Source organism: Akebia trifoliata, chromosome 1 (genome assembly GCF_017979445.1).
Source record: "Akebia trifoliata isolate Shusen 1 chromosome 1, ASM1797944v1, whole genome shotgun sequence".
In the NCBI taxonomy this organism is placed as follows: Eukaryota; Viridiplantae; Streptophyta; class Magnoliopsida; order Ranunculales; family Lardizabalaceae; genus Akebia; species Akebia trifoliata.
The window spans coordinates 34,258,808-34,278,259 of NC_141375.1; the positions used below are offsets into that span (position 1 = coordinate 34,258,808).

General features: G+C 35.3%; 2 protein-coding genes across 4 annotated transcripts; both read right to left on the bottom strand.

The window, feature by feature from the left end:
- Window positions 1–548: 548 nt before the first annotated feature.
- On the bottom strand, window positions 549–5,008 carry LOC147412021 (Pentatricopeptide repeat (PPR-like) superfamily protein). Of its 2 annotated transcripts, XR_015181954.1 has the most exons (5): window positions 4,384–5,008; window positions 2,455–4,292; window positions 2,264–2,371; window positions 1,437–2,038; window positions 549–908 (listed from the first exon to the last, which is right to left on the bottom strand). XR_015181954.1 is itself a non-coding variant. In XM_086455148.1 (3 exons), the coding sequence occupies exons 1-2, from the start codon at window positions 4,457–4,459 to the stop codon at window positions 2,464–2,466; spliced, it is 1,905 nt and encodes a 634-aa protein (XP_086311274.1). In that variant the 5' UTR covers window positions 4,460–5,008; the 3' UTR covers window positions 2,260–2,371; window positions 2,455–2,463. The 2 variants fall into 2 exon arrangements, 1 of the variants encoding a protein (XP_086311274.1); XM_086455148.1 differs by lacking the exons at window positions 549–908; window positions 1,437–2,038 and having other exon boundaries at window positions 2,260–2,371.
- Window positions 5,009–5,143: 135 nt separating this feature from the next.
- Window positions 5,144–19,433, bottom strand: MSH7 (MUTS homolog 7). 2 transcript variants are annotated; one of them, XM_086455137.1, is made up of 17 exons: window positions 18,994–19,433; window positions 17,916–18,459; window positions 16,589–16,684; window positions 16,431–16,486; window positions 15,617–15,683; window positions 14,580–14,681; window positions 12,383–12,514; window positions 12,242–12,275; window positions 12,110–12,157; window positions 10,952–11,151; window positions 10,746–10,872; window positions 10,380–10,657; window positions 8,974–9,168; window positions 7,225–7,644; window positions 6,988–7,084; window positions 6,705–6,832; window positions 5,144–6,090 (listed from the first exon to the last, which is right to left on the bottom strand). In XM_086455137.1, the coding sequence occupies exons 1-17, from the start codon at window positions 19,239–19,241 to the stop codon at window positions 5,617–5,619; spliced, it is 3,246 nt and encodes a 1,081-aa protein (XP_086311263.1). In that variant the 5' UTR covers window positions 19,242–19,433; the 3' UTR covers window positions 5,144–5,616. The 2 variants fall into 2 exon arrangements, with proteins under 2 accessions (XP_086311263.1, XP_086311266.1); XM_086455140.1 differs by having other exon boundaries at window positions 14,580–14,675; window positions 18,994–19,432.
- Between the last annotated feature and the right edge of the window lie 19 nt (window positions 19,434–19,452).

Genomic DNA, 19,452 nt, shown 5'->3' on the forward strand with positions numbered 1-19,452 from the left:
TGTGTGTCATTTCTAATCAGATGAAACCGATGTTGAAAATAGTTGGCGGTATGCATGGTTGCTTGCTCAGTTCTTTCTAAATAGATGACATCAGATTTTGGACATGAATGATAATATCTATTTGTTTTTAGGATAGTATAGGTAGTTCACATTTTGATGGGAATCAATTTATTTTGGAGTAATCCATTTCACTCTTAATATTGTATTTTCTAAGACTAAGGGGTTTCTGCAAGTGAATCAAATTTTGTGTTTGCAAATGTTTGCTATTGCCATACTTCAAAAAAAGTAAATCTTAATTGACTATGGATGTTCCTACCACTAAGCAAAATCGGATATAGAGGAAGTTATCAGAGATAAAGCAAGCTAAAATTAAATCACTTTTTTATTTCTTGTTTTTTTTTTTTTTCTTTTAAAGATTTGTTATAATGGTTTATTTGATAAATATATTTAATTTTAAATTTCTTTCATTGAATCAAAATAATGAATATGTTGTAAAGAATCTGGTTCTTTACTTTCCATAATGTAATTTCAATGTGATTTTGATTGCATTCTTACCTCTGAACAAAGAATCGTGTTATTATTATTATTATTTATTTTTTTAAAGTGTATATGCATAGCTGATTTTGTCATGTGTAATGATTTTCTGACGCCCCCGTCACAAAACCGTAGATCACTTGCATTGGCATATGCATAATCATAAATCTTTTTCTTGTATATCCCGAGGAATCTGATCTACGGTTCTGTTATGGAGAGTCATATTGTACCACATATGTCTAGAAAATCCGTGCTTAAAAAGGAGATTCTTTACCGCAAGTGTGAAGGAGCCTCCATGTGGATTCAAGCAACCTCATTAGGAAAGGGAAAGAGTTCGTGCATGCAACACCAACCAGCTAGCGGGATGAGGCGACCTGAGAGAAGAAGATCAAGTTCGTGCATGTTGTCCAGGATGCATAATAATACACTTAAAAGTCAGAACTACTTCAACAGTAACTAAGTTGGCCCCCCTAGTGAACAAACAATCATTTCTTAATTTTCCTTTGGTTCTAAATTTATAGAATTGTCAAGATTATCCAATCAGACTGATTTCAATGATCTACGGTTCTTGTTTTTTGCCATTTTTTATTTTATTGGGCACTGTAGAATTTTAGTGTGCTTTTGAGTTGGCCATCACAACAATAAAAAAACTTTGTACCAAAAATTCAGGGTTGGCTAAACAAATTATATTCTTCATTCAACTTTGTCCATAGAAAAGTCCTGAAATTGAAAATGAATTCATGTTGCCGGCATCCACCTTCTTTTTTGGTCATCTTTTCATTCTTTTAGAACAGTAGAAAATATGAGTTGACTAACAACTACCCATGTTCAGTGGGGCAAAAGAGTAAGTTAAAAACTACGAGTAATTCAATCATTATAGAATAAGCAAACATGGCACTAACCTTGTAACGTCTTTGCACTAGTCAATAAAGAATCCACCAAAGTTGAAGGGATATCTCACCAAAATGAAATATCGAAGATTAAATCAGCTTCCTACTCCATTAGGCATTTTTGGAAAAATTCGCCGAATTTTGTTACAGTGGTCCATACTTTGTTCTTGAGCTCAAAGCTCCTTACCCCAATGGAGAATCGGACTCTTTCACTGTGACCGTGCTCATTTTTGGAATAGCCAATCTGTAAAAGCTCTTCAGCTCATGCCATGGAGGAAGCAATCTGTCAAGGCACCTTCCATCAAATTCATTTGCCAACACCAAAAAGAGCTAACAGTCTTCAGTCATTGTTGGACATTAAGAGCTCCAATCTTCCTATGCTTGAGCTGAGATTTTCCCTGATGCGAATCATCTGTACTTGGCTATCCTTTGATCTGGCTTTGAAAATCTGATTTCGGATTCCAAAAATGTGTGCCATAAATGGAGTCTGTGAGAGAGCTCTCACTAAACTCTCCTAGAAAGGTGAACTGGTACTGAAAACCAGTGGTCTTTGGCTTAGAAGTAGCGACTTTGAAAGAGTTTTGCTCACAGTGACTACATTGGATATTTTATACCTGTATATTATTCAAAAAAGATTTTATTAGAGTGGGATGCATGCACGGGAGACTAAAATTTCTTTTGACCTAACAGAATATAGAATTTCTGTTGTTCTACAGAGAAAAATATCGCCATACGTAATAAACAGGGGCTACTATGACACAGCACAATTTCCATGTGAAAAACTTCACTTGACAATGAGATCTCACAATATAGTATACAGAGCCAAGTTTTAGAAATACCTCGAACACTTATATATATGGCACAGTGTGGAAGCTCAGAAAGTGGGCATGATGACAAAGAGCTCTATCAGGTCCATTGACATTCTTAAAAGAGCCAGGTGGGCATTCCTGCAGCAATTCAGTCCTCATATGGTATATAATCCACGAAACTTGATAATAAAAGTAATGCCGACAGTATTTATAAAGCTTACCAGACCCCCTTATGAAACTGCATCACTGCGTTCTTCATCGATTTTACCTACGGCTTCAAGTATCGACGAGTATGTAATGAGATCATATTCAAATCCATTTGTATGCATCTCTTTCATCAGCTTAGCAGCTTCTTCAAACATACCAGCACGACTAAGACATCCCAAAACCGTATTATAAGATACAGCATCAGGTTTGATCTTTGAATTCTTCATGTTCATGAACATCTCAATAGCCCGTTTTGGGCCACTGGATCTCGCCAACCCATTCAAAATTATGTTTTGAGAGTTTAGGTCTGGAGCACAACCCTCTTCTTCCATTGTTTGAAGCAAAGAATGAGCTTCGTCTAACATGCCAACCCTTACAAGTCCTGACATGAGTGCATTGTACGAATAGACATCAGGCGTGCATCCAAGTTTTTTCATCTCATTAAAAAGATTGACAGCATCACTGAGTCGACCACATTTTCCAAAGTGTTTAATCATTACAGCATAAACCCGAGCACTCGAAGATCCACAATTCTCTTTTAATTCCTGAAATAACTCATTCGCGGCTTCATACCGTTTTGCTTTTCCAAGAGCATCAATCAAACTACAGTAGGCTGCCGGACAAGGAGGGAAACCCTTCTCATCCATCTCCTCAAGAAGCAACAAAGCCTTCTCCACTCTATTCGTCTTGCAAAAACCATCAATTAAAATTGAGTAAGTAAAGTCGCTAGCAACAATGTTTTTTACCTTCATCTTCTCAAACCATGAATCAACCTCGAATGTCGGAGCCTTGGAGTCAAATAGAGATTTAATTATAGTGTTATAAGTCACCACATTTGGCTCACATTGTAAAGAGCCCATCTCCTCAAACAACTTCACAGCATCTGCCAACCGACCTGCCTTGCCCAAGATGTTAATTAGATTGTTTATGAGCACCACATCAGGCTTAACCCCATCTTTTCGCATACAAAGAAACACCCCATAAGCTTCATCAACCCTTCCACTTTTTCCAAGCCCCTTTATCAATTCCGTATAAGTAAAGACGTTTGGAGCACAACACTTCTCTTTCATTTCACGGAACAAACCCAAAGCTTTCTCCACCTTTTCTGACTTGAAATATATACCCATTAGTGTAGTATAAATCCTCGCTGTGGGCTGTAATCCATTCTCCTTCATTTCATCAAACAGCCTAATGGCAGAATCATCCCGACCCAATTTTCCAAATGTCGATACAAGTGCATTATATGTCATAGTGTCAGGTAAACAGTTACCCTCGTTACACATCTCGTTATAAAGCTCATGGACCTTATCATGATGACCCTCTTGCATTAACATCATGATCATGCAATTATAAGCGCTGGAAGTCGGTTTGCACTTGCGGGTTTTGATTTGGTAGAATATCGAAAGGGCCTTGTTCACCATCTTCGCTTTGCCTAAAATCCTAACTATTTCGGATAATTCGGTGGGTCCGATAATGCAATTGCTATGAACCATGTCTTGGATCGTCCTCCACAATTCACCAACAAGACCAGATTCGTCCAAGCTCCGAATCAAAGCCATGTAAGTGGTCGAATCATGCTCAAAATTCTTTCTTTTTCCAGCCCACTTAAAGAACTGGATTTTAACATTAACTTCAACATTTACGTTCATGACCTCACGAACTAATCGATGATCAACTTTCAACATTAGAACTTCCAAAGCCTTCTCGGCATCAGGTCCCCACTTGAATATTTTCAAAATCCTCATGAACCGCTCGTCCAGTTCACGAAGTGAGCGGTTCGTTCTGGTTTGTTTCGAGTTCGAATGCCCAACATTGGGGTTCGGTAATCGAAACATTTGAACAATTTCGTTGTCTACAGGTTCAGAAGAATTGAAATCCATCAAAAACTTGTTAAATAGTAGTAATTTAGAGAAATAAATTGGGAGAAAAAAAGAGAACGTTACCTGTTTGCTTAATTCTCTCAAAGAGCTGAGGCATAGTTGAGATTGCTCGCTTTGAAACACTCGATGTAGAAAACATCTTTCTTTTACTTTTACTTTTATGAGCAAAAAAGACTAGATTATGAGAAATCGAAAGGAGACTAGAAACCCTAAAATGCTACGCGCCTTCAACACGCGCCTTTTTATCGGATTGGTTTGGGGTTGATCCGAACTCGATCCGAAAATTTTCAATCCAAATCCGTCCTCTTTTTTTTTTCCGGATCGAATCAGTTATCGGATAAAAATTGAACCATTGCCATGCCAGTCCTACCGACAAGTGTGAATTTGGGTAATAATGAGGTACCCTCAGGATTTTGATGAAAATCCAAGATACCCCTTTCCTTCAATCTTCGATTTGAAACTATCCAAATAACCTTGTTTTTCCTTCAAATATCTTTTATCTTCGAAGTGTTCAGTTTGGATAGTAGAACCTGATTGTCGATTCTGATTATGATTTGTAAAAATTAGATTTTAAAAATGGATTTTCAGAATCCACGATCGTGTTTGTTTACTTGATTTCTAAAAATTGATTTTACAATACAAAATCACAACTTTGTTTGGTCAACACTTTTCTTTAAATTGATCTCATGAAAATCTTTATCAAAACGCACATCTTAGGTTTGAATATGAGAAGATTTTTGGTAAGAGATTGAAGATGGGGGTCTTTATGTTGTTTTATTAGTTTCAATTGCATTTCTATTGAAAATTCTAAAATACAAAGGAAGACCCAAACAAATATCTATTGCATTGATGAAAGTAGATATGAAAATGCTTTTAAACAAAAGACACTTGAAAAACTTGATTTGTACTTCCCAGGGATAAGGTTTCGACGATGATGGTCGATTTCATTTGTCCTTTGGCTGGTCTTTCCACTACCTAGCGCAAAGTACTTCTCTAGATGCTCTAACCACAATGGCGGGAGGAGCACAAAGCACTAAAGTTAGTTTTCTAATCAAGGCTTTCGGGTGACCGAGGTAATGTACAACAACCCATCCTAGATCTCGATAATGATTTGTGGTCAACACTTGGTACAATACACAATCCAAAACTTCTCATAACCATCTTCACTATGCACCTACTAGGCACTACAAAGTACAAACCATCTATTTCCTTCCCAAAATTAGGTCACTAATTACTAAACTTTGTAAACACTTACCTCCCAACTTTTATAGAACTTTTTTTAGCAGAATGCTAGTTTCAGTTTCCTGTTTGATAAAAGCTTTTCAACTCATGCCACAGACAAAGAAATGTGTCCGAGGTATCATCATCCAAACCACATCCGTCAATCCTTGACATGGCCAGTATCGACTTCAGCCACTCTTCATGAAGGGTAGAGAACTTTGATCTCTGTTCACTTGACCTGAAATTTTCTTTAATGGACTTTTTCATCACTTGACTAGCCTTCGATGCAACTTCAACCACCTGTTTTGAGATCCCAGCCATTAATGCCACTTGTAGTCCATAGCTCTCTGGGCATGCTCCCGACGTGAGACGGTATAGAAAAACTAGCTCCTGATCTCCTTCGAAGGAGCTTCCAGTTTTGGGCTTAAAAGAACAGGCCATATGTTGTAGTTTCACACGAGGATGAGATGCAAATTCTTTTGTGAGAGAGTGATAGTGAGTGGCAAACAGTAAACGGCAGTTGACGTTTTCAACAAGATGGCGGAAAACCTGTACAATTATTCAGAAGGTACAGCTTTATTAGAATGACAAGCATACATGGAAGTTTCAAGAATAGAAAACTAATTCTCAATAAATCTGAATAAGGACAATGTTTATGCAATGATCAAGGATGCCCAAGCAACTCGTGAAAAGGCATGAAGCATCAGCATCATCTACTCCCCATCAATAACATCGGGATCTGCAAAATGAGTACAAATTCTCCATTCTTCTCAGTCTTGAGCGACAAATTCAGTTAAGGCATCTGTTTTCAAATCTCTCCTTATTACATCCACAACATTATTTTAAACCTTTTTAAAGCCTTTGACTAGCACCAAAGAACGTATTGGTCCTATTATTGACCTATGTTATCACCCAAACTATCTGAAATGACTTTTCTTTATTTTATTCCCATTAGAGATATTCCTAAATTCTCTTGAATGAATTCATTTATGATTTTATCGGTCATATCACCCATTAGAAGGCATGGAGCAAGCTATATAATTCCCAGTAGTACATGATATCAAGCAAATGAAAAAAATAAGACCAAGACTATGTGCGTGACAAATATGGAGAAGAAAACAGTGGAGCATCTATTATAAGCATAGGCGAGACTCAATACTCACAGCATATGCAATGGCGTATCCATCAAATGTGCTTGTCCCCCGACCGAGTTCATCAAGAAGAACAAGAGAATCATTAGTAGCATTCTGAAGAACTGAAGCTGTTTCTGTGCATTCAATAAAAAATGTACCTGCAAAATAGGATTTGCCTTCAAGTTGCAATTTGAAAGATAATAATACAAATCTATACAAAGATTTGTTTCCATTTACTTACATGAGGATCAGGGAAATAAAAAATCAAGCAGCCAAAAACAATCCATAAATTGTTGATTAAATAATAACTCACTTTCTCCTGTCATGATTCGATCAGTTGCACCAAGCCGGGTGAAAATAATATCCACAGGTGATAGCACACATGTCTCACAAGGCACGTAGCATCCTAACTACAAGCCAAGAAAGAAAAAAAGATAAGAAAAGAAAATTGATTGAAAAGGACTCAACATAACAATATTCAAATGCTCCAAATCAGTAAGTAGATTGTATATTAATCATTCAAATATTTCATGTTGACAACATAGCAAACCTGGGCTAGTATAACAGCAAGACAGGTGGCGCGCATCAAGGTTGATTTTCCACCCATATTTGGTCCAGTCAACAACAAAGTACGAGGACAATCTCCATTTGTGTCTTCACCAAGATTTATGTCATTTGGGACAATTGTTCCACCATTCATTCCAACCGCAGCATATGGATGACATAGTCCTTTCATCTTAAGTATTGGTCCTCCAGTCTCCTGGCATGATATCGTTGATCTGCAATTATCAGGCAAGAGAACAGGTCTGCACATAGACCCACATGAAGAAGTTGCAGTCACAGCAAAGGATCGCAGCACATCAATACAGTTGAGAGCATGGATGACTTGAGACCACTCAGTAGCTTTCTCAATAAGCAATTCAATCAAAACAGACAATGTTTCAGCATCTGAGCTTGACACATCATGGTCCTGGTTCCATGTATAAAGTCAGTACCGTGACCGGAACTCCAATGTAGAATGTGAAGTACAGAAAACTATAAATCACAAGTCATATAAATCTTGGTCTTTGGAGAAACTAAAGAAAAAGGATAGGGCACAGTTTTTTTTGCAGATGAAAATATGTTTAAATTATGAATAATGCTGAAGTGACCTCAAGATTGGACCTCACATTGCACACCCTAAGGTGAAAGTGTATGGGAACCATAGATGCTTTTCCTTGAGACAAGTGAAAAAGCATCTATGGTTCCTATCCACTTTCATGTCAAGATGTGTGATATGAGGTCCAATCTTGAGGTCACTCCAGCATGACTCTTAAATTATTTTAAAACTTGGTTGATTTAGATATACCACTTCACGTTCTGGAGAATATTTGCAATACCACATGTTTTCAAGATCAAGGGGGGTATCTCATCAGTTTGAAAACACAAGATGTCTATATCACCAAAAGACTTATAATAGTTTCAGATTTCGCTCATCTTTGTTCACCAATCTGAAAAGGCCAACTCAACTTATTGCTACAAGGGAAAACGATTAAAGAAGGTGAAGAAGAATAAAAGCAAACTCATCTTTTTTCAGTCCCTGAAGCTGTAAATTATATAATCCAAAAGCAGTTGTTCATTAATGATGATGCAGGATCGTAAGAGTGAATTTCATGTTCAATTCCTAGTGAGCTGAACAGATAAGGTTTTCTGTGAGAGTTTATAGAACAAATGAAATGTCCAGTACAGTACTTCATTTTCATTAAAGTTAAAATGACATTGAAAACATATTTCACAAAACCCAACGGAAGCCACAATTCATACCAAAAAAAATTCTACGATAAGCATTTGGATCAAGCATGCCTTTTTTTAAATCTGTAAAACCAAAAATACCATGTCATTGTGTCATTCCCCAAAGATTGTTGAAGGTTATTGCTAAGTTCTTTCATTTTCTAACAACAATCAGACATGCTCGAGACTTCTTCAAGAAAATCCTTAATATAAACATACTAACTAAGAAATAATAAAACAAATTAGTACTCAATTTATTATATTTATATCTAAAAAGCTAAAGTGAGCATCAAGGCAAAAATTGACATATATTTATAAATATGTAGTTTTAAATTTTAAAAATTAGACGTCTAGTTAATACTAATCAATCAAATATAAAACTATAAACTTAACAATGAAGGGGAAATAAAAAGTAATCAAAATAGGGAACCACTAAAAGTATCCACATTAAACAAAGGAAACCTGAACCCCAATTTCCAAGTTTAACTAAAAAGCAAGATTTTTTTTACGCTGGATTAACACCCCGTACATTGTATTTGGGGAAGTCACTATCCACAGCTGCTTCAAATTGGGTAAGGAGTTTATCTAGTCCATTGTTACCACTAAGCAATGGAACATCCACAACTTTTGATAGCGACAAGATCTCATGCTCTTTCTCCTGCAAAATCATTAACAGGTCCATTCCGATCCGTAGTCCTTTAACAAGACACCCAAATGCTTTCACCTGCGTTGGACCCAAAAAAATTATATATGTGATCACTACAATTATCTCATTCAAGTGATACAGAGTGAATCAATACTGATAACAGGGTTTGGGTGAAATTCCTAGATAAATATTGTGCTAGCTGACACAGTAGTAGTATTTTTATTATTGAGAAGAAAAAACATATATGTGAAGACAGTTACAATTGTTACACATCTGCCAAAATATAGGGATGAGCATTGATTACATGTCATAAGGTATTTCGGTATGTAATACTAACAAAAACTCCATTTTAATGAAATCTGCATTATTAATGAAATCTGCTGACTTGGTTATTAAAAACAAAAACCCCATTTAATAGATTTCACAATATAATGAAAATCCTGCACAAGAATGGAGGATTTGCAGAAAATAAGGTTTGTTTATTTTATTCATTAGTAAAAGGCAAAAATATGTTTTGTTTTTCACTAAAAGAATAAAATTGAAAATTAATGAATTCAAAATAAAAAGAAACCAAATCTTATAAAAGTAAACCCCAAATAATATAGGAAATTGAAAAGAAGAAGAAAGAAACTGAATAGGCAAGCCTAGAAATCTAAGATATTTCAATCAATATAGAAATTAATACAAATTTCATACATTTGATGGAAATATTAGGGAAATTTTTATTGACATGGTAAGAAATGATAAAACAAGCATCAAAACAAACTTACAAGTCTTCAAACTATAATAAACCATCATACAAAGTGCAGAAATGAACATCGATAATGTTCCACTACACACTAGCGCAGGCACTTGCAAACCAGAAGCCAAAGTAACTATATTATGCGTAGAATGAGGATATTCATGTTAAATTCACCCCAACACCTTAACATATATATAATGCTGGCATAAATGAGCATATTATTAATCACTGCATTCATGTTTGATTATATGTGAGTGTGAATACGTATGTATTAATATTCTTACATGTGCGTAATAATAATCTTTTGAATAAATCAAAATAAGATTATATAATATGTAATCAATCATAATCCATTTCTACTATTGAATGAACATTATATATAATTTACAAGTTCTTTCTACAAGCATTTTAAAAAGGGGGGAAATAAAAGAAAATAAGGGTTTCTAGGAATACTTAAGAAACCACATTGAAATGGCACTGAAACACTCTGAAAATAAGCCAACAGTTAATGCAAGCAAATACGAACACTTCATAAACAAGTTCATACTCGCTGTTTCAATATTTTTACTCCAATCAAGGGGAATAAAAGTGAAGCTGATGATCCAACACTGGCCTTGACACGTCCAAGGAGCCTCTCTATGTCTGGAAGCTTGCGCAGATATTGAGCCACAAGGAATGTAGTTTCTGGATGCATTATTAGTTCCTCAACCACATTTAGCCTATTATTGATTTCCTCAACATCCTTCAGTGGATGACAGATCCAACTTCTTAAAAACCGCTTACCAGATGATGTTACACAACTATCAAGATATTTGTACAGAGTACCTGAAAATAAAGTAAAAAATAACTCGTTAAAAATAACTAAACAAAACCTAATCTCTTCATTGATAAAAGAAATTGTCTCTCTACTTGCCTGCTGAACTACCATCCGCGTTATTACTAAAAATCTCAAGATTTACAAGTGTCTGCCCGTCCATCCTAAGGCAGCCTCTATAGACTTGATAAGGTAAAAGATCTCCATTGCATAAAACATCATCTAGCTGTTTTAAACTGGAAACTCTCAATAATTACAAAAAAGAAAATTGATAAATGTTAAAGAAAGCATGTAAAAAAGCTTACCTTCAACCTAGATAAGTGACTAACAAGCCCACCAAGGGCACAGATGCAGAGATCATGGTGTAAATCACCATGAAGTGCATAATCCAAAGAACTAGATGACCTTTTAAAGTATCCCTTGGACTGAATTAGTTTTCTAACTTCAGAAGCGTCCACAAAATCAACGACTGACAGCATTGGAGACAATTGCAATGTAGTCGAACCTGTATGATAAACCAAATTTGAGCATGCATGTATACCCTAGATACAAGAAATGTTCGATTATTGGACAGAAAACCAAGGTTCAAGACACCCCATTTTCATACTAATATAATGGATGGATGATCAAGAACCATCATAAACCGAGAACACGCATCAACAAAGTCAATGGAACCCAGACTGACAAGAAACCCCAAATGTTTGAATTGAAAGCGCAATTTAATAAGAGCTGACCTGTCTCCGATTAAATGAAACAACATCTGCTCAAGGAAACAGAAAACTCATGGCAAGAAGTTCAAGTCAATCTAAACTGAGAAAGGTGTCTTGGATATCCGAGATCATAACATGGAACTGACTTATCTCCAATCAAAAGAAACATGATCAGTAAGACCATTCAATGGTAAATCTGAGCTCATGAAGGTGTCTTTGATATCCGAGATCACCTCACTCCTCCGTCTAGGGACCGAGTTGGAGTTTGCTTACTCCACCCAACTTTTAACTAATATTATTGCAATTAACAATTAGAACATTTGTCTATCTGAAGCCAAAGCTGCACTTAGACCGACTTTAACCAGAGTTGCACCCCACAATGTGCTGATATCAGCACATTGGATAATTGCACAGCTATGCAAATCAAATCACACATCGGTCATATCACAATATGTAGTCACACTCTTCCATTATGCATTTAGATTACTGATCGATCAATATAACCCAATGTGAAAAAGTTAAAAATAAAGTATAATGGTATTTGACAGAAGAATTTACTAACAGACAATGGTCCTACATATTGAAAAAACCCACATCTTGACATAAAAATATTGATGACAAATACCTACCAAGAAAACTTGATTGTTACAATGAACAAATATTTTCAAACAAGAACCTCAATTTATCATCATCAAAGCCTAATCCAAATTCTCTATACAACAGCTAATAAGAAATCTTTGTTTAAATTAGCACCTGCAGATGAATATTTCTTGAGTGCTTTGTGAGCTTCTTTGGACAACCCTGCAAAAGTTTAAAAGATACAGTCAAAATGACAGAAATTTCAGGGACACTTCCAAACAGAACCCTACCCAAAAAAAGCTTTACCTCTGCTTTCATATATAACCTCCTTGGGTGCCACCTGAGAAAACGAGAATCCAACAAGGACATGAGTCTTAAAAATAAAGAACAATACTACATTCTGTGTTTTAAGACTTAAGAAACGGATGAAGGAAGAAAAGAGCTTACTTGCATCAACAAAGCTCCCAAAGCTGCACAAGAAGCATCATCACTTATGGAACCCACCCAAAATCTTAAAGCAGCACAATCAACAAAAGAAAATCCATATATAGTTGAACCATTCTCCAACCTACAATTCCCCTAAACACGGAAGAATGCATCACATTAAAGATTAATCATATAACATCACTCCCATTCTATATATAAAAGATAAACAAGATTGTTTTTTATGTGGTATGTACACAATTTTGCTGAGACAAAAAAATAATATGGAGAGATCACCATCTACATCTAACATGAATGTGGAGAGATGAATAAATAATTCCCAAAACAGGAGGCATAATCAACAGAATTATATAGGAGAAAGTTTAGCAATTGTATCAACGAGAATCAGATTTAGCATACAGGGTTACAAGGAGCACAATTAGTAGTTTATTTATATTTTCTAAATACATTTATGAAATTGTAGAAAAAGTATTTCTATGATCACAAGAAATATCCAATGAGACTTTGACCTTATGCACAACAAATATAGTAAGCAAGGCAGATCTTAACAATTAAAAAAAGCCAGCCTCTAGGGGTTGAGGCACAACTCAAGGCTACAGTCTCAGATGCATAAAGTACATAGGCCACCTGAAAATGGAGAAGGAAAAAAAAAGATATTTTTAATTTTCCTCTTTCCCCATAATACCCCTATTTATGGTCTAATATTGCAAATATGACCTAAATGGGTTAGTCACATGCACCTTTTCATGTTTCTGAGAGAAACTCAAGTCCTTTGAAGATGTTGTGATTGTGAGTTCATTTCTCTTTGGAATTTGATTCCACCAATTCACAATAAGATTTATCAAATAAAAAAATTCATCGAACCTCTTGGGGGGTGGGGGGTGTTAGACTGTACAGGAATGGGCTATGAATCTTGGAACTATAGGCTATTGTTTTTTTATTTATTAGTTTGTTACTTGTTTTGCTATTTTGATATTTAAGTCTAACTTGTTTTTTGATTTATAATGAAAGATTCGTTCATGGTTTATGTTTTTTAGGTGTTGAATTATGTAGATAATGCATTGAAGGCATTATATATCGAGTGTCTAACGCAGAAAGGTCCCTCATTAAGGTAAATCATAAATAAAAAAACAATCGATATGCTTGTTTTATAACGATAATTAATTTTGGAGCACCTTCTTTTTCTTTTTTCTTTTTTCTTTTTTTGGTGGTATGCCAGATGACTTTTTAAACATAGGCAGGTCATGTATAAAATGTGAACAACAATTCATTATAATTTAATTTCCACAATTTTTAATCTCCAATTGGGAATATTCACTAAAAAGAAAATGCCCATAATCTGAGAAAAAGGTGAAAATGCATGGCCAACATACCTCCTGTGAAGGAAATTTGATCATCTTTACTATATATATACATAAATATAACGTTGAGAGTGAAACAACTTGCATTTTTATATTACCATATGAGGAAAGGATTGACCACTAGCATTTAATCCAATAAATTTAAATAGTATAATTGAAGAGGACAAGAAGTTGGAATTTGGGGACCCAAATGGGCCTATTTGGTTGACACAATTTTTGTTACATCCGAACTATCTCATGTTATAAGATATTGCATGATATGTTTGCTTCTCTAGTCATTTTAATAGTCAGTACAGTAGTAGGATGATTAATTGGACATGGATTCATTCAGAAGCCTCACTATGATTAATTAATTCAATATTGCAATAGTTTATGATTGCCCCCGGAAATGCCACATGTGGAGCACATTGATTACTTTTCATGCAATTGCAACCATTCTTTTTTTTTTTTTAATCTTCAGGAGAGGTTCATAGGCAAATCCTCATCACATGCCAGGAAATTTTGCTTACACCACGTGTTTGCTCATTCAAATGGTCAGTGGGACACATGCTAGACTTGCTTAGAACCTTTTGACCATTGCCGTGTTGGGATCACAATTCAAAACATGTATGCCTGGAAAGTGCTATCATCGTAAATAAAATATGACATTCTATCAGGCAGACATGCCAGTCAAATACACAAACAAGAAGAGAGAACATCTAAAATAAAATTAAAAAAAATTAAGAACTAAAGAAGCAACGGATAGAAATTCAAACACAGGAGATCTGGACGTGTATCAACACTTATAAGATCTCCAACATGTGAATACAAGAAAGGAATTAGAAAGTTGCAGTGCTTACCTCTTTTAAAGCAAGAAGATGAACAGCATCAGGCCCAATGTTGCCATCTATTGTGGTAGATGGTGTGACTACATGGACTAATTTCCTTTGAATTACCTGAGACTCGAAATATTAATCACAACAAGAAACACTAAATAGTCATCCGGCCAATCACATCTCATATAATTTGAAACATGTGTACACAGGATTTTGTAGTAGTAGAAAAGCACAAAAGGAAAAGTAAAACCTGAATTTGGTATCTGAAGAATCAAACCACCATGAAACCTTTGGATAGTTAAAGTACTAAAGCATAAAAAACTTTGTGTCCCATACATGACAAATTATAAAATGAAAACCAGAAACAAAAATGTATAGATCGAGTGAAGAAAAGTATGATCTCAATTGTTTCTCGACATATAAGTACAAAGAAAAACTTATGAAAGATACAAGAACAAGAAGGGAACAGTTAATAACTAGATTCACGGTGTGGCATGATAAGGTCCCTTACTTCCAAAGCATATACAACTTTGTGTTCCATACATGGACAAATTATAAAATGAAAACCAGAAAGAAAAATGTATAGATCGAGTGAAGCAAAGTATGATCACAATTGTTTCTCGACATATAAGCACAAAGAAAAACTTATGAAAGATGCAAGTACAAGGAGTGAATAATTAATAAATAGATTCATATTGTGGCATGATAAGGTCCCTTACTTCCACTTAAGGTTCTGCTAATATAACTATTCTTATTAATTTCAAAAGTCTAAAGATAAACAATTAGTGGAAACATTCGGATGAATTTAGAGTTCCAATAAATGAGTTTAGTGTAGCTCTAGGGTTTCAAAGAAGAAGAAAAAGAGAGGGCAAGGAGAAGAGTGGGGCATTCCCCCCCTCCTCTATTCTCTTCTATTAACTAAATGTTGATGGATCATAATGCCCTTAGATGATTTTATAAAGAACAATAAAAACATTAGTTATCAACTAAGGCTAGAGAACAAAAAACCATGGTTATATTCAAATATGATTTGTTTTCCTGAGAGTCCATGAAATACTTACAGAGGCTCTTCCTCTTCCTTTGGCTTGATCAGATGTCTCAAGCTGTTCTATTCTTCCAACTTTGTATCTTCACAAGTAAAGGTGAATGGACATGCACAGAAAGCAGGAAGCCAAGCAGGATCAATAGGTGTAAGCTTTTCATGAAAGTCTCTTAATTTCAGAAAGATAAATGATGTTCAAGGAAACTTAATGATGCAAGTTAAGATACAATCAACTCACTTAAGAAAGTTAACTAAAGCACGAGAGACATTTCCAATCATTAGCACATTATTTACATATGTATTTTAACTTATAAAGAATATCATGCGTATTGAACAGAAATTTTGTATATGGAAAGAAGAACAAGTGTAACCAATTTATTCAAGAAAAAGGTTTCCAGCCCATTTGCCATCCGTTGGGGAATTTGGCTGGAACGAAACAGTTGAGTTTTTGAGGGGAGGAGGCACTCTTTGCAGGTGGTGGGTGTCCATTCCTTTTCTCTTGGAGAAAGCCCTTTTAGAAGTTTAGAGGGTTATTTTTTTGAGGATTTGTTGTATGGGTGAGACTATTTGTATTGCTTGAGTTGCTTTGTTTTATTTTGTTTTTTCCCAACCTTTTTTCATTAAATATTATTTGCCTTTACCTATCCAAAAAAAAAAAAAACACTGACTGCAGCATATAACATTTCATACTACCAAAGAAAGGGTATTACGATGCATGTCCACACAGAGACATTAAAATCAAATACCCTTTTTCTCAAGAATCAGGAGCCTTCATAACTAAGAAAGGACCACCTGACAAAAGGTCATACAAGAGCAAAAATTGTTTCCCTTACCCACGAGCAATTAGCTTCTGAACAGCATCATCAATTCCATGCTCAGAAATGCCAACCTGACCAAAAAGGAGATGCAACAGACATAAATGACTTCCATGTAATGGCTAAACAATTAAAGTACAGCAGAAGACCCATGACCATTAAAGTTGAACGCTTACCTGTCTACATTTACCAACACCACTAAATGTCATTTTCCAATCAAGCTCTTTATGACCAATTTCAGCATCCAATTCATAGAGCTCATAGAACTTACCCTAATTTTTTGCCAAATCAAACATATAGGTAATTAATATTTCAAAACCAAGGATCCCTAAAAAGATTGAACTTTTTACCATGTACATTTCTTGATGTATAGATTATATAATGCAACACTTCAACATGTTAGTAAATAACAGGCAAAAAAACAAACTAGAATATATGAACAAATAAACATGTTATTAGCAAACAACTATGCAAGGTAGATAGATACCACGGATTGAAACCGAGGACACTGCATAAATGTGTGAATTATGTGAGGGTGACAGCATTAGTGGGAAGACATTGAAGCCTAACAAGAGTGGCACATTGAACAAAAATATGCATGTACGTTGCACTTTTGAAGTGAGAAGTTTAAATATCAGGTCTATATTGTAACTAGATCATTAATGTTTTTTCTTATTTAAAAACAAACAGTAGATTTCTTTTAATGAAATTCACATGTACACCCATACTCCAAAAGAGAAAAACCATTAGTGTTTTTTTAGGGTTTTAGGTTAATTGGGTTATATTTTACATGATATTGTGTCTTTTTAATTAATAACACGTATTATAAAATGGTTTTAGCATGAAATATTTGCCTTAAGAGGCCATAACATTGCTTCAATTCTTATGTAAGGGACATCATGGTCCTTCAAAATTAATCTGCTGTCCAAAAGATGTTTTTTTAACCAAATGATATTCCCCACTCCTAGACCCATAAAAGCACTTCTTTATCATGACTACCGAACAAACAATGCTTCTAAGAAGTGCTTTCACAGAAATGCACAATGTTCCCAATTGAGGCCCAAAGAAAACATATTTTACAAAAATTATGCAATCCCTTGTTTGAATATCCCAAAATTATTCCTAACGGTCTGAACTTAAGGCCTTGTTGAGCAATTGCAAAGAGCTCTATAACATACAACTCCCACCTTCCTCTTTTGATTCTATAGAGTATGTTAACACTTCATATAAAGGTAAATTTTCTTACAATTGAAACACCATTCTTAAGATTACTGAATAAATTGCTGCACAAGAAAACAGAGTAGTTTGTTATTCATTATGTACAATAGGTTTGTCTCTTTACTAATCAAAAAAATACAACGCCATGCTAAGCCACAATCTAAACAGTAGTACTGATTACGAAAATAAAGACAAATGAAACAAAATTCAGGTCCTAAAGGATCACAGTTTTCAAAAGATAGGATAATATTGGCAATTTAAAAAGAAATGGTAACTCAAACTAACCACTTTAAAGAAGAGCACAACATCCATATACTTGCATTTCTCACTCCAATACTGTTTCTGAGATGCTGACATTTTTTTCAAAGCATCGGGCGGTATGTAAAGTGTCCTCTTGTCATAAAGAGGATCATCAGGTCTTCTTCCATTAGAATCTCTTATTGAAGAAGGGTTGAGCCATTCAAACTTACAACTAGTTGTTTCGGAAACTTTATCATGGTTCTTGCTTTCAGGACTTGAATCTTGAAGAGACTTCACTCTTTTATTAGAACCAAGCGAGGAAGAATCGTGCTTATTGTCAAAACTAATGCAATCATCTTGAATTCTCTTCAAACGAGGAACGAGAGGCCGCATAGCCGGTGTTTCAGGTCCTAAATTATCAGGAACACTTCCAAAAAGTGAAAGATCCCCTTCACCATGATAACTAAACTCGGAAACATTGTCTTTTGGGGGATCTCGGGAAGGTGTTTCTTGCCTAGATAATCCCTGAACAACACTAAATTTACTAGAAGTCGGGCAACCACTAGAGGAGACACAGTTCGTTTGGTTCCTGCAAATTGGCCAAAAACTAATATAAGATAAACCCAATGTACATGCACACATGTGAATCAAAACACACAAAAATCTCCACATAACACAAGTAATTTATCAAAAATTCAAAGAATCTAAAGATAAACACAATTGTGTGATGTCCCAACTTTCACTGATCTTGCTTTCCTAGAAATAAATAAATAAATAATCGTTCAATGATACTTATCAAAAAATAATAATAATAACTGTCCAAAGACATAATTCTTCCCTGGAGCACATTTCAAGCTTCATTTACAAATATATCAGATAAAATGGGGGGAAATAGTTTTGCTTTTAGGTTGAATTTATTTAAAGCTGCCAAGTTCTTCCATTCAAATATCAGGAGAGAGAGAGAGAGATTCTGCAAAGTTGGAATCGAAATCAAACGTGCATCCTAATAAATAGATCCCATAAACCCTTAGAAAACATTCAACAAAAACACAAAATTCACAGCCGAGACAGCTGAGAAACCCAAATTTTCAACCCAACTGCCCTAGAAATTCGAAAAACTTACTGATCGCGAGAGCTCTCCTGTTCATAAACTTTCGTGAATTTGTGCATTATACTTGAGACCAACGAAGATCTGGTTTCATCGTTCTCCGGAACTTTTTCCGGGAAAAACTGACGCGGCAACTTCTCCGGCGGGGTATCCGTTCCTCTAATGTCCGGCGAAGGATCCTTCGCCGTTGGAACGGTAGATTGTTCTGGTTTTGCATGCGAGGGTTTCTGGAAGAAGGATAGTAATGATTTCTGGCGTTGCATCTTCGAAATCGAGAAGGGAAACTGAAATTACTGAGAATCTGACTGTGTGTGTGAGTGAGGGAGGCGGGAGAAATTATTTATTCATGAAGGCGGTAAGAATTGGCGCCATTTTTTGGCTTTGGAAACTGGACTCGGATGAAGCCGGAGCGGGTTTTTCATGAGTCAGACTAGCCTGACTAATTTAGTAAGATTTCAAATCTTATTAAGGGGC

Excerpts from the sequence above, each read along its gene's own strand:
- MSH7 (XM_086455137.1), bottom strand. The coding sequence starts at position 19,241 with ATGCAACGCCAGAAATCATTACTATCCTTCTTCCAGAAACCCTCGCAT. Across the intron at positions 18,460-18,993 it reads CAGGAGAGCTCTCGCGATCA|GAACCAAACGAACTGTGTCT; the intron begins GTAAGTTTTTCG and ends GCCAATTTGCAG. Across the intron at positions 12,158-12,241 it reads GGTTATATATGAAAGCAGAG|GGTTGTCCAAAGAAGCTCAC; the intron begins GTAAAGCTTTTT and ends AAACTTTTGCAG.
- LOC147412021 (XM_086455148.1), bottom strand. The coding sequence starts at position 4,459 with ATGTTTTCTACATCGAGTGTTTCAAAGCGAGCAATCTCAACTATGCCT. Across the intron at positions 4,293-4,383 it reads TGAGAGAATTAAGCAAACAG|ACAACGAAATTGTTCAAATG; the intron begins GTAACGTTCTCT and ends CTGAACCTGTAG.